At 54.9% G+C, this 13,607-nt stretch overlaps 1 protein-coding gene across 1 annotated transcript; it reads right to left on the reverse strand.

The window, feature by feature from the left end:
- Positions 1 to 325: 325 nt before the first annotated feature.
- On the reverse strand, positions 326 to 10,511 carry PRPF19 (pre-mRNA processing factor 19). Its single transcript, XM_011286926.4, has 16 exons — positions 10,266 to 10,511; positions 8,431 to 8,580; positions 8,168 to 8,244; positions 7,295 to 7,436; positions 7,138 to 7,211; positions 6,956 to 7,018; positions 6,053 to 6,094; positions 5,854 to 5,928; positions 5,450 to 5,525; positions 5,179 to 5,288; positions 3,705 to 3,860; positions 3,511 to 3,580; positions 3,195 to 3,280; positions 2,675 to 2,845; positions 2,426 to 2,531; positions 326 to 493 (listed from the first exon to the last, which is right to left on the reverse strand). The coding sequence occupies exons 1-16, from the start codon at positions 10,282 to 10,284 to the stop codon at positions 396 to 398; spliced, it is 1,515 nt and encodes a 504-aa protein (XP_011285228.1). The 5' UTR covers positions 10,285 to 10,511; the 3' UTR covers positions 326 to 395.
- Between the last annotated feature and the right edge of the window lie 3,096 nt (positions 10,512 to 13,607).

Consider the following 13,607-nt stretch of genomic DNA (forward strand, 5'->3'; position numbering starts at 1 on the left):
AACTAAATCACTGCTTACAAAAACCTGCAAGAGCCCTCATGCCCATCCCTTCACACGTCCCTTGGCTCAGCCTCTCCCCATCTCCCAGGAACTGGAACACTCCATGAACGCCACGAGGGGAGAGGCCCTGGGCTCCGACCCGAGCCTTCAGAGAGTGACAGTTCTACCTCCCGTGATCCTTCCTGTCAGGCCTGGAGGTTGCATGGATGAGGGTGGTCCCCGCCGCCGTGACTCTCAGGTCACCACCCGGACCAGAGTGAAATGATGTGAATGTCCCGCCCCAGAGACCCCCCCCCTCCCCCGCTAGTCTCTCCCCTTCCTCCCCCCACCCCCCCACCCTAATTCTACCCCTCTACTGAGATGAGGCCCAGCTTCCAGATCAGAAGGGCCGGGGCCTACAGGCTGTAGAACTTGAGGCTCCTGTCCATGCCCGTTGAAGCGATGAACTTGGCGTGGTGCCCAAAGGCCACCCCTGTGGTCAGGCCGCTATGCTCTGAGGAGAGAGACGAGAGGCAAAGGTGAGAAGGCTTCTCCCCCTCGGGTCTGAGTGCGGATCCTGATGCTCTACTCCCAGTCTGTCCAGCCCTCCCTGGGTCAGTGCTCGCTACTTCCCAGTGGACTCATGCTGCCGAGAGCAGGGCGCTAGTCCAGCCTGCATAACATCCATCCCCAGGGCCTTACTCGGCGCCTGGCACACAGCGACAACTCAGGTTTTTGTTGTGGGGTGAGTGAACAGAGGAACGTCACTCCTCCTTGCCTGAGCTTTTGGGGCAACTGCAATTCTGCGCAGTTCAAGTCCTAGAACTGACTGGGAGCCGGCAGAGGGCGGGACAGACCAAGCGGACATGGTCTTGTTCTTCCGCTTCTCACCACCTTATTTTTAAAAATTGGGCTGAGTTTTCAGTTCGGTTTAAAACCTCAGTGCTCAGCTGACTCGTATTTATTTATAGCATATATTTAGTTCCAACTCCTTGCTTATATTATAATCGGAACCGTCCGTTAGCTTGTCCTAGTTCAGGGGGTTCCGACTTAGGGAACCTGGGCCCCCGGCACAGGGCAGGGCTGTAGCAAGGGCAGAAGGGGCTGGGTGACGTGCCTTGCTGGATTGGGGTAGTTCAGGAGCATCAGAGCAAATTCCTTGAAGGCTTAGGACAACGCATGGAGCCCCCACTACAGAGCCCAGGCTGTGCTTCCGGCCCACTGCTGCACCCCGCTCAACTCCGAAACACCGGAGCCCAACGAAGGGTTCCAGTTAGGCCTGGGCACCCCCGGAACACACACACCAAGCCGGGCTCAGGAGAACACGGGGGTGGGAGAAGCATCTTGGGTCTTGTCACAACCTGCTAATGAGGATGAGAATTTCATCAACAAAGACAGCTAACAGCTGCCATTCACTCAGCACCCAAGTGTGCAGCAGGCACTCTGTCACCACGCAAGCCATTTCTGTGTCACCAGCTGGCACCATCTGCAAAGCAGTGCCAATGTGACCATTTTAAAAAATGAAAAAGCTACGGCTCTCAAAGAGGACGTCACGTGCCCAGGGCCACGCAACCATCAGGAGGTTAGTAGCCCTACTATCCGCAGTCTCAGCATTTTATGCTTTTCTTCTCTGACATTTACAATCGCAATTAAGTAGGGGCGCCTGGGTGGCCTCAGTTGGTTGAAGTGTCCACTCCTGACCTCGAATCAGGTCATGATCTCAAAGTGGTGGGATCGAGCCCCGGGTCGGACTCCGTGCTAAGCGTGGAGCCTGCGAAGGATCCCCTCTCCTCGCGCTCTGCCCCTCCCCCGCTTGCACCCCCACAAGCGCTCTCTCCCCCAAAATAAATGAACTTCAGAAACCAATTGCAATCAAGTAATTATTTGTGAACTCATCCCACATCTACCCTCCTAAACTGACTGGAAATTCCATTAGTGCAAAGCCTGGATCTTAGTCACTGCTCCAATCCCACAGAAGACAAAGACACAATGCTGAACAATGGCAAATCCAAAACAAGCGTGCCAAACACGGTTCTGATTATTTATGCACATGTGTACGTGTGTAAGTACACAGCTATTTCATCTGTTTATACGTTTATGTGCATAAACATGACTTCACACATATATATCTATATATATATAAAAACTCAGCTAAACCTCACACACTCACCGCACTGAGTGTGCCCTGTTATCGTTCCCCAGAGAGACTAAGTAACTTGTCCAACGACGCACAGCTTGCAGGGGTAGAGCCAGCCTTTAAAGCCCAGCAGTCTGACTCCTGAGTGCAGTTTCTTAGCCACTAAACTCTATCGCCTCAGGAAGGGATTAAAAGCTGCCTGGGCAAACTCGGGCCTACTCCCTGGAAATCCCTAACCTCGTGGTATTTACCCTCTTCCTTCTGGGCCAGGACACTCGGAGACCTCAGGATCCCAGAGTCAGACCCTACCTGTGAAATGAAGGATCTCTGTCCACTGCTTGCAGATGTAGATCTGGACGTCTGTGCCCCCAAGGGCCAGGTAGGTACCACTCTGATCGAAGATCAGTGACTTCACCTGCCAGAACCAGGAGAGAGGTCACACGAGAACAGAAATTATGGGACAATTAGGGATGCGCAGAAGCAGTTTAGACGGATTCACTGAAGAATCAGCAAGTGAGGAGAGGCAACCGACAGAGCTGGGGAAGGGAGGGGGCGCACCTCAAAATTGTTATCCAGCTGCAGTGTCTTAAAGTTCTTAAGTTTGCGCAGATCCCAGAGCTTCACAGAGGAGTCATCAGCCGCCGTAGCCAGATAATAACCATTCTCTGAGAAGGCAATGCTGGTGATGGGGCCCGAGTGGCCAGGGAAGTTGGCCACGTTGGTGCGCTCCTACAGGTGGAGGATGAGTGGTACAACGTCACCCACTGGTCACGACCCGGAGAAAATGGGGAGTTCGCCAGATGCCTACCTCTGAGCCATCCTCTACCGTCCTTTAGGGAAGGACAACTAACAGGAATCGCAGAGGTAGATGGCCCAGCCCAAGACCCCGGGCCACATCCATCACATCACACACAGGCGCGCGCGCGCGCGCACACACACACACACACACACGCACGCACGCACAGCCACCGTGTCTCTGCCCTTGGGACACCCAAGGGCCGGGTGCCACTGGCACTTATCACACCGCATAGTCACGAGCTCACATCCTGGGCCTCAGATGGAGGCTGCCATGTCCCACCTTCAAGTCCCAGATCTTGATCTGCGAGTCCATGGTGCCTGTTCCGAAGATGAGTCCATCAGGGTGGAACTGTGCACAGGTGAGAGCTGTGGAGGAGGGACAGGGAGCTGTGGTCAGAGCCCACGGGAGAGGCCAACACAGCAAAAGGGGCCTCTCTTCACATTGTTCACCGTGCCCGGTACAACGCCTGGCACCCGGCCGGCACTGGTGGTAAATAAATCTTAAGAACAAAGGAGCAAATGATTAAGTAAAACACACAAATAAATGATAAGCAGCCAAAGAACAGACAGAGCCCAGTGCCTCTATGACAACTTACAGCAGCCAGAGGTCTCATCTGTCACCTTGGTGAGCACACGCCCTGTCTGGATGTCAGAGAAGGCCCAGTACTGAAAAAATAGAGACAGCGAGCCAGTAAGAAAGTGGGTGCCCAACAGGAAGGTGTTCCCTCCTCCCCGGATGTTCAAGCTTGGAGACCAGCAGGCCTCTGCAGGGTCTGGGCTGGGACCGCACCTGGTCATCGGAGGAGCTCAGGAGATAGTCCCCAGTGGCATGGAGGCTGAGGCCCGTCACTGCGCTCTCATGGGCCCGAACAACCTGCACACAAGAGGCATTCGGGACCGACCAGATCCTGATAGTAGCATCTGGGGAGGCAGAAAACACCAGCTCCTAAAAGGAAAACCAAGAGGCAAAATATCAGAGGCAGAAGAGATCGACCCCAACAGTCTTACAACAGGGGGGTGGGGATGGCCATGAGCCCAACAACTGCTTCTCTTTCAGGCCTGTCCTGCCCAGAACCATCCACCCAACCGGTGATGCGTGAGAGCCAATGGTAAACGCCATTTAAAATGGTAACTCAAACAGCACTGGCCTAAAAGAGAAGGCTTCACTGTCTAGTGGTGAGAAGGGTAACTGTGGCAGAGAGCAATCTCCCACGCCCTGTTTCTAGTACCAGAGAGAGAAAGGTGACCGGTGCAACTGAGGAACTGAATTTTTTTTTATTTTAGTTTATTTCACTCTGTTCAAATAGACACATGTAGCTAGCTAATGGCTACGGTCAGGAACAGCATACTTCTGAACAGCAGAGGGTCTGTGAGGGTCTGCAAGGGCCTATTTTGCTGCATCACAGACTCCAGGATTTCAGGAGCAAGTTAATCCTCAGAAAGATTTGGGGCAGAGAGAGAACTTCCACCGTGTACACGCACCAATTATTTGGGTTAGGACATTAAACACTATAAGGTAAAAACAACTACCATCTTTCATCGACACGATTTCGTAAGAGAAACAACTTATCAACACCTGGCCGCAGGAAAGGAGTGCCTCCCATTTTAAAAACATTTAGTCTTACGAAAAATCCACAGTATTCACCTATTTCTAATTTCCTTAAGGGACAGGGAAGAGGCTAACTGGGAAGCACAGACCCAGCCACAATCCTACAGTCTTAGACCCAAACCGTCCCAGACCTAAAGACTCCAGTCCCACAATGGCACTAATCTGGTCTAAAGGCTGCCCGTACCCTCTAAATCAGCAACTCCATCAATTTTAGCCCGCACCATGTTCAACGGTTGATGTCAAGTTCCCCCCGACCCCACAGGACCATGGGAATGTGGACGCACCTGTCCTTCCCAGATACGTTAAGATTCTGCTCAGCTTTGTTTTCCGTAGTTTGTACTACAAACACTACAGGACTTTCCTCCTTTTCCTAACACGCCACGTGCCTATGAGTCTGCTTGTTCCAGCTCTCCTTTCCTCCCCTTCCCTGGGCTGAAGGCCACTGCTTTAGGGGCTTCTGCACGGAGGACAGGGCGACCCACGGCTGTAAACAAAGGCCTTGAAGGGCCCGCTCTGGAGGCTCAGTGCTCCTCCTCGGGCCCACTTCACTTCGCAAGGACACGGCACGGTGCTGGGTGACTGGGTCTGCAACCCTAAACCACCGAAACCAGGGCGCAGGAATGAGGGACCCAGGGTGACTGGCAGGACCCTCTACCTGGGAAGGGTGGAACACCACACTGGTGACTTTCTTGGTATGGCCTTTGAGGGTGGCCAGGATCTGCTCGGAACTCTTGTCGAAGACGACAACATTTTTATCCGCTCCTCCTGGAAAGGACCCAAGCGAGATCCAACAGTGAGTCATGCCCACCCGCATCCCTCGGCTGAAGACGGTACTTTTGCAACCCCAGGCCCATGCAGAGGACAGGAGCGTGCCCCTACCCTGCCGCCCGCCCCGCCTCGGCCCGCGGGGCCAGACCGGCTCTCACCAGTGAGGATCTTGTTGGTGTCGGCAGGGCAGAGGTCCAGGGCGAGGATCCCAGGAATGCTGGCACTGTGCAAGCCCTGAGCAGAGGGCGCGACACCAAACCCAGTCACGGCCGAACCGAGGCCAGCCACGAAGCCACGCAACGCCCCCACTTCCACCCCGGGCCCAGGGGAACAAGAGTGACTTCTGTTCCTTATCCGCTGCGCTTGGCCTTCTGCCTGGAGGCGGCACGTCCCTCGCCGCACGACTGGGAAAGCCATCCCCGGGCAAGAAGACAAGCCCTGGGACGCAGTGACCGGGGCCCCCAGGCAGCTCTACAGCCCCCCGCCCCCCCACGCTGGCCCGCCCACCCCAGCAACAGCTGCAACACCCCGCCTCCCAGTTAGCGGGGACCTGGCCACTCACCACGTGGGATGCCACCTGCCGGTATTTGCTCAGCTCCTCCGGCTTCACCAGCTCCTCAGGCACAGTCTTCCCTCTCTGAGAAAAAGGAAAAGCGCCCCCCACAAAAGCAGCAGTGAGTGCAGGATTCGGCGAGCCCCCTTTCCCCTAAGGCGTCAGCCGCCTCCACCGGCCAGCCCTCTCCTGGAGCTGGAGGACTCACCTTCTTACGCTCCGTGGTCAGCACGGTGGCCTTGTCTTGGAGCTGGGGAAGAGAGGGGAACAGGCGCAACGTGAGACCAAGCACTCTGCCAGGCCAGCGGCACGCCGGACGCCGGTCACATCTAGGCCTTCACAAGTGGCACCCACACCTGCGATCTGCCGAGTTCTCTGCTAAAGGCTCACGGTTACCTCTGCTTACTTTTCCCCCCAACCTGATGAGAGGGTGCGGATGACCTTACTTCACGCGGGAGGACACTGAGCCTCAGGGGAGTGAGGTCACTTGCCCAAGGCCTCAGAGGGGACAAATGGCTGAGTGAGGACCTGAGCCAGCAGTGCAGGGCTCCCAGACCCAGTTCATACGTGTGCACCAGGAGGTTGCAAGCTGAGCAGGGAAAGTGCTCGGACAAGACACAAACGAGCAGCTCCGACAAAAGGAGAGGCCGTGAGTACGACAGAGGCGCTGGCCCTGGAATCGGGCCCGCTCGGCCTCTTGGGAGCCTGCCTTTGAATCCGAGCCTCAGGTTCTCCATCTGTCCTGTCTCCCTCGAAAACGTGTAACAAAGCGTTCTATGACCTGCAAAGAACCCCGATAACAGTAAGAGCTCCAAGCTGCACTACCAGTAACTACAATCTTGTAAACTCCATGAGCCTAGAAAATAGACACCGTTTACTCTCGGTCTGGAAGGGAAACGGGACATGGAGTCGGTCGAGTCGGCCCAAGGTCCTGGGCTTGTCAGCGGTGACCTCAGAGCACGAACGCAGGCAGTGCGGGCCGAGCCCACGCTCAGCACCACTCTGCCGAGCCACACACGGAGCGGTGTTTCTCGTCACACCGCACTCAAGGCGGACGGCGGGGGGGACCGAGGGCTGACCCATCCCCACCAAGTGACCTCCAGCAACTCACCTTCTGGATAATCTCGGGGGTCATTCCCACCAGCTCGCCCAAATCCATGGGCTCGCCTGCACCCTGAAGACAAGAGAGGTAGAGGTGAGGAGGGCACAGAACGCCAAAGACTCCTGCAGGAGAGCCGCGTGAGACCCCACACACCAGGGGCTGCTGACGGGCGGGGAGGGGTGGACACTCACCGCGACACTCGGCTGCGAGCTCGGCACGGCCTGGGGCACGATGAGACCGGCCTGGGGTTTCAGGGTAGCCAGAGCTGGGAGAGAAGAACACGTTAGAAACGGGGGATTACAAAGCAGGACCGGCCCAGAGGGGGGAGTGGCGGGGCGGAGGCTGCACCTTCTCGGGCAGCAGTAACTTCCTTGGTGAGACGGGCAATGACACGGCAGGCGGCGTCGTGCTGGTAGAGCGCGTGGGACAGCTCCTGGCGGGTCGTCTGCAGCTGCTGGCGCAGAGTGAAGCTGTGCAGCATGACTGCATCCTGGGGGGAGGGACACGCCACCGTGAGGGGTGGGGAGGGTCAGGGAGCACCCAGCAGGAGAGGCCAGGTTAGGAGGACACGGCCTCCTCCTTCCACGGCCGGGACCGTGCGGGCGCTGGCAGCCGCTCCGGAGCTCCTGCCCCACGCCAACACGGGGCGCCGAGAGGAGTGGCAGCCGGCTCTCTCCCACCCCCGTCTCCACTGATTTACTGGCAAATCTCAGTGCCACGCGGCCGCCCCCCACCCCGTGTCGGGGTAATAATGCCACTGCCGATGTTTAGGACTGCCCTCATTGTGTCGGGTGCCATGCAAGACGGTCGCTCAAGACGTATTCGTTCCTTCATCTTGCAGAGCACCTACTAAGTACCAGGTGCTGCTCCTGGCGCTGCGGATACACCCACAAATGAGACAAGTCCGTGATGTCACGAGGGTGACACTCTAACCTTATTCTAATTCTCCCCGAACCCGGAGAGATCGGCCCAAGTTCTTGTCACGGTCAGGAAACCCAGCACTCACATCGGAGCGAGGTGCCCAAGGACACGTGGCAAGTGAGCAAGGGAGCTAAACCTGGACCCCGGACCTGTGCGACTTCGACAACCGGCCGCCGCCTCCTCCATGATCGTCCTGCCCCTCCAAACAAAACACGAGGCTCCGTCCTTCCCACCCGAGTCCTAGTGCCGTGGTCCACCCTCCTCAAGTAGGGAGCCGTCGTTTCCCTTCCAGGGACTCACCCACTCATCCTGCAAGGCTTTCAGGATGGCTGGGATGCTGGTGGCGGAGGGAGGCTTGGGCCGGATGGGGTGAGCAACTGCCAAGAGAGGGAGAGCGGATGCGAAGAAGCGTAAGGCGGGGACTCTTCCTCTCCCCGTCCCCCCCCTTCCCCTTCAGCCTGCGTGAACAGAGCACTATCTCCCTCTCTGGGGGCCAGCGCCACCTCCCACCCTGTCAAGCTTGGAGTTACAACAGCCCTGGACGGAGGCCAGCCGCCGGGCACCTTTGATGTCGATGAGCTGCTCCTCGGACAGGGGCTGGTTGTTGATGGGGTCTGTGCCATTCTCCGCAATATACTTCTCAATGAGCCGCCGCTCATAAACATGATTAGAGACAGGGGACACGCATGGGTGCTCGGGCACTTCATTGGAGACTGTGGAGAAAAGGCAGGCAGTGAGCTTGGGGTGGTGAAAGGGACCTCGGGACAAGGGGATGCCTCACAGGCCACTGGCCCCAACAAAACATGTCCCCACACTCAACAGAAAGCAGGACGTGACAACCAGTTTTGTAGCGCCCCCGTATCGGTACGGCTACACGACTAGCTTCTCCATCGCTCTCCTGACAGGCAGTCAGCAAATGATTCTGCGCGACTACGATGTGTCACGCGCCTACAGAGCAGTCGATAATCCCCACCCATCTCCGTTTGGAACAAAGATGCTTCGGCACCCATTATGCTCTATGACACAGATACAGACGGCCACTCAAATCTCTACCTAGAGCCTCGGTGGATTAATAGACAAAGAGATCACACAGCGACGTGACAAGCGTTATAACAAGAAGAAACATTTACGTGGTGTTTGTCAGGTGCCACGCATGACTGTAAACACTTTCCATTGATTAACTCATCCTCACAACCCCCAACAGAGGTATCATTTACATGCCGGCCCCAGTAGACGATGCACCCCTTGAGGATAGGGATTATGGCTGGTCTCTGACTTCCAGTACAATGCAGATGCCCAGCAGGCACCCAGTAAACATCTCGTGTAAACATCTAAAGGAAGGATGGTGCTGGGAATGGGGGTGGGGGGGGGGAACCTTCCACAAGACTGAGAGGGGACAACCAGCGAGAAAACACTCTGCAAGCTGCAATTTCTTCAATATGAAAGATTCCTTTTTCTAGCCCTCATTTCCCTTCCTCCCTGTTTTTGGATTAATGGAGGGGTTCCGAGAAGAGCAGGGCGGGGAGGAGGGGGGGGCGGGCGGCTGGAGAGCTGGAAGCAAACAGAGAAAGGGATGATCTCGTAACCTGACGGAACAATGAGAATGCAAAACCGATGCGCGCCGCATTAAAATACCAAAAGGAAAGACTGCGCAAGGCATGAAAAAAGCATGGATTCAGGGGGCAGAGAAACTAGCCCCACCGCCCATGCGACACTCTCCTTGAGCCTTGCATCCTCATCTGTAAAACCCGGATCGTCACATCTGTTCTGGAGAATTCTTGTGAGAATAAAATGAGATCACAGACTTGGAAGCGGGGCGTGGACCAAAAGGCTTTATAAATGTGCGCTGTGTTTGGTGGCCGTGCAGCCTGAGGCTGGGAGCCAGGGGCCTGGATTCCAGCCCTGTCACTGCCTCCAACTCACTGTGTGACCTTCGCAAACTGCAGAATCTCTGACTACCCGCGCGGGACCTCCGGCGTCAGCCCGTGCAAATGAATGCCCTCTTTCTGCAGATGAGGAAACTGAGGCCCAGAGCCTGCGCCAGATCACAAAGCCAATCGGGAAGGGAGGTCCTGCACAAGCCCGATTCCTACACCACAGCTGTCTCCCTGCACCAAGCTCCCTCCATCCAGGCCTCAGTTCACTGCGTAAACGAGGTGGCTGGCCTCAGTGACGTCTGCGACAATAAACTTGAGGCGTTATGTAAACTGTGAAGCGCTGCGCAAATGCACCCCACGCTGAGGAGGAGGAGGACCCCCGCGCTGACAAGCCGCCGCCCTGCCCCCCGGGAGCCCTGCTGTCGCCTCCGCCCCGACCCCGGCACCGCAGCGGCCCGCAGCTTCTCCCGCTCCGCGCTCCGGCCCCCTGCGACCCGCGATCGGCCGCAGCCGACACTCACTCGAGCAGATCAGGGACATGGCGCCGTCGCTGCGCTCCGAGGCGCCTGGCACCGGGCTCCGGGATTCGCTTCTGCGCCGCCGCGGGCCGCTTCCGGTCCCCCGCTGTTTCCGGGACGCTCCGCGGCTGGCGGGGAGCGGCCCCGCCGAGCGATGCTCGCGTAGAGCTTCACGTGGGGCTGCGGCCGGTCGCGCGCCTCAGCCTCCAGCACCTAACGGAAACTGCCCTTTCCCACAATGCAGCCGGGCAGGAAAGGGCCCGCCAGGGAATACTCGGCCATTTCCGGACAGGCTCGGCTCCTTCCGTAAAGCGCTCCCGGGGGCCGACACGAAGTCGGAACTACGTTTCCCACAATGCAGTGGGAATTTAAAGCCAATGCGAGGAACGAGGTTTTGTCGAGACCCGCGCTGCGCTGGTCCGTGGGACCGTCGTCTTGCAAACTTCTTAGCGTATGAGAATTTCCTGACGAACTTGTTAAAATGCATATTCCCGGGGTCTGCCTTAGACAGTATGTACTTTCAGGGCGTACTCCAGGTGATTCTGAGGCAGGTGTATCTAGGACTAACCTTTGAAAGTCACTGCTAGGTGACCGGGGAAGAAAGCGCGGATACAGAGGGATAGAGAAACTAGCACTGGCTAAGAAATGGTTCTGGTCCTGCCCCTACTACCAATTCGCGCTGTGATCTGGGGCAAGTCATCACCTTTTCGGCCCCTTTCCTGCACGACTTAGCTAGGCTGGAAGAGCTCAGATCTGTCGGTTCTAAGTGGATACCTGTAAGATAAGATTAAGGAATCATGTACAGAACACGTGGTGTGGACTATAAGGGATCCAGACAAAGCAGGACAGACGGATGTGGTCAGTGAAGTCTTCTTGGCTGAAGAGGTGTGAATGAGCTGGATTTTGACAGGTGGGCAATATTCAGATAGAAGAGAGCAGAGGGCATCCCAAGAGGAGGAAGAGCACGCACACAAGCCTGGAGAGAAACACGGCTGCAGGTATATAGGGCAGTAAGGCATAGTGGTCAAGAGCATGGACTCTGAAGCCAGCCTGTGGGTGCTCTAATCCCAGCTCACCCAGCTAGCAAACTGTATGACATTCTCTCCTTAATTTCCTCATCTGTAAAATAACAAAGGTTGAACTAACTCACAGGGTTGTTGTGAGGAGTTAATATTAAAAAGCGCTTTGTACTTTGACACATAATAAGTACGATACACGTGTTCATGTTTGTTATCATTATCCCTGAAGCCAAGCAAGATTGTCCAAACCACTATTATCTCTCCCTTGCAGCAGTGAAATAGCATCCTAATTGGTCTTGTTTCCAGCCTAGCCTCCTTCTAATCCACTTTTTATAGAACAGCCAGTGATCCCCTTTCCATGAAAAATCTATTTCTGCTATTCCTCAGGCTTTTCATTCATTCAACAAATATTGATTGGGTGCCTCCGTGCCAGACTCTGCTCTGGTAACTGGAGATACAAATGGTGATGGCGAACAAGGTTTCTGCTGTCTTGGAGCTTACGTTCTTTGGGGGAGGGGGGTGGCATAGACAATCAACTCTAAGAAGAAAATTCCAGAGAGTGGTAAGGGCCAAGAATAACACAAATCAGAGAAAGACGGATGGGAAGTGGTGTGGATGGGAGAGATGGGCTGCATTACGAGGGGTATTCAGGGAGGGCATGTCTGAGGAGGTGACATTTTTGCTGAGACCTGAATGAGGGAGAGTATTCCTGGCAGAGAAAACTGGCCCCCAAGTCCTGTACCATCTAGCCCCTACTGACCTCCACCACCTGACCTTCTCTCCAGCTTCCCTTTCAAGTCCTCAAACTTACTCCCTCTGGCTGGTTTCACTACTTGTGCCTGGCACACCTCCCTCCTCTCTCCTCCTCTCCTATTGCCTCCAAAGGAAACTTCAATCTCATTTTAAATGGTACTTCCTCTGGAGCCTTTTTCTTGACCCTTGACTCAAGTTCAGTCCCCCACAGTACCCTGTAATTCTCCAAGCTATTCTGGTAGCTATAATCACTTACTTATATCATTGTTTACAAGTATCTGTTTGATATCTGTGTTCTCCACTAGACGGCAAATGCTGTGATATCAGGAACCGTCATTGTTCTGGTCACCGTCGTTCCTCAGAGTCTAACACAGCCCCTGACACACAGCAGGAACTTCATAACTGTCCTTGGTTGAATGACAGGCTGCCCGTCAAGCCAAGCATCCTGCATCTTTGGATGTGGTAGGAAATAAAATGGATCCTTTCAGGCAGGGCCTTGAACCAGAGGCAGTTAGACTTGGGGCTGGCAGCTGACCAGCAGCTGAGCTGCAGAGTGATAACTACACTCCCAAAAGATTCCTCTGGAAGACACTTACTGGACGGGTTGGAGGAGGACAAACTGGAGAAAGAGAGAGAGCCAGTAACGATCCTTACTGAGTGCCTACCGTGTGCCAGGAAGGCACACTACTAGGTCTTAGAGATACCACTGTGAGCAGAGGCAGAGCTATCCCTATATTGGAGAACTTACGGCTGTAGCTGGAGAATGGAGAGAACAGGGAATCCTTTCAAGCCTTGTGAATTTCAAAGGCTAGAAAGGATATAGGGAAACTGATTTTGGAGTAAATATTACAGATAAGAACTCGATCCCAGATTCCTCCCCACTCCCCCCAATCTCCACCTCCCACAAAGGAGGTAAAGATCCCCTAGGCAGGGAAGGAAGACATAGTTAAAAAAGAAAGAAAGAAAGAAAGAAAGAAAGAAAGAAAGAAAGAAAGAAAGAAAGAAAAAGAAAGAAAAGAAGGGGGGGGGGGATATATACATAGCTGTACGTGGATCCTGGAGAAAGGAACTCTATACACCCTAGGCCATGGCTGTTGCTACTTGGGAATTAAAGGGACATATTGGCCAACAACCCAGAAAAGCTCCATTTCCCAGGTAGATGTAGTGGCAGCCTGTGTGGAAAAGTAACAGAAGAGCAGGTAAGACAATGCAGTTAACTGACAGTGAGGATTAGATGACTGCCCCTACCCTCCGCCCCCACACTTTGGCCCCATGTGAATTTTCCAGTGTGTACACTCTGAAGACTAAGGGTGGGAAGAACTGAGATTATTTCTTCTTCTTTTTTTATGTTTATTATTTTTGAGAGAGAGAGGGAGACAGAGTGCGTGTTGGGGAGGAACACAGAGGCAAAGAGACACTGAACCCAAAGCAGGCTCCAGGCTCTGAGCTGTCAGCACAGAGCCCAATGCGGGGCTTGAACTCACCAACCTGAAGTAGGACGCTTAACAGACTGAGCCACCCAGGCACCTGTCTGAGATTATTTCTACTGCTCAGATAGAAAAGGTTTGAAAAG

This window comes from Felis catus, chromosome D1 (genome assembly GCF_018350175.1).
Source record: "Felis catus isolate Fca126 chromosome D1, F.catus_Fca126_mat1.0, whole genome shotgun sequence".
Classification (NCBI taxonomy): Eukaryota; Metazoa; Chordata; class Mammalia; order Carnivora; family Felidae; genus Felis; species Felis catus.

Coding starts and splice junctions, on each gene's coding strand:
- PRPF19 (XM_011286926.4), bottom strand. Junction 8,245..8,430: donor GCAGCTCATCGACATCAAAG/GTGCCCGGCGGC, acceptor CTCTCTTGGCAG/TTGCTCACCCCATCCGGCCC. Junction 5,929..6,052: donor TGACCACGGAGCGTAAGAAG/GTGAGTCCTCCA, acceptor CCTTTTTCTCAG/AGAGGGAAGACTGTGCCTGA.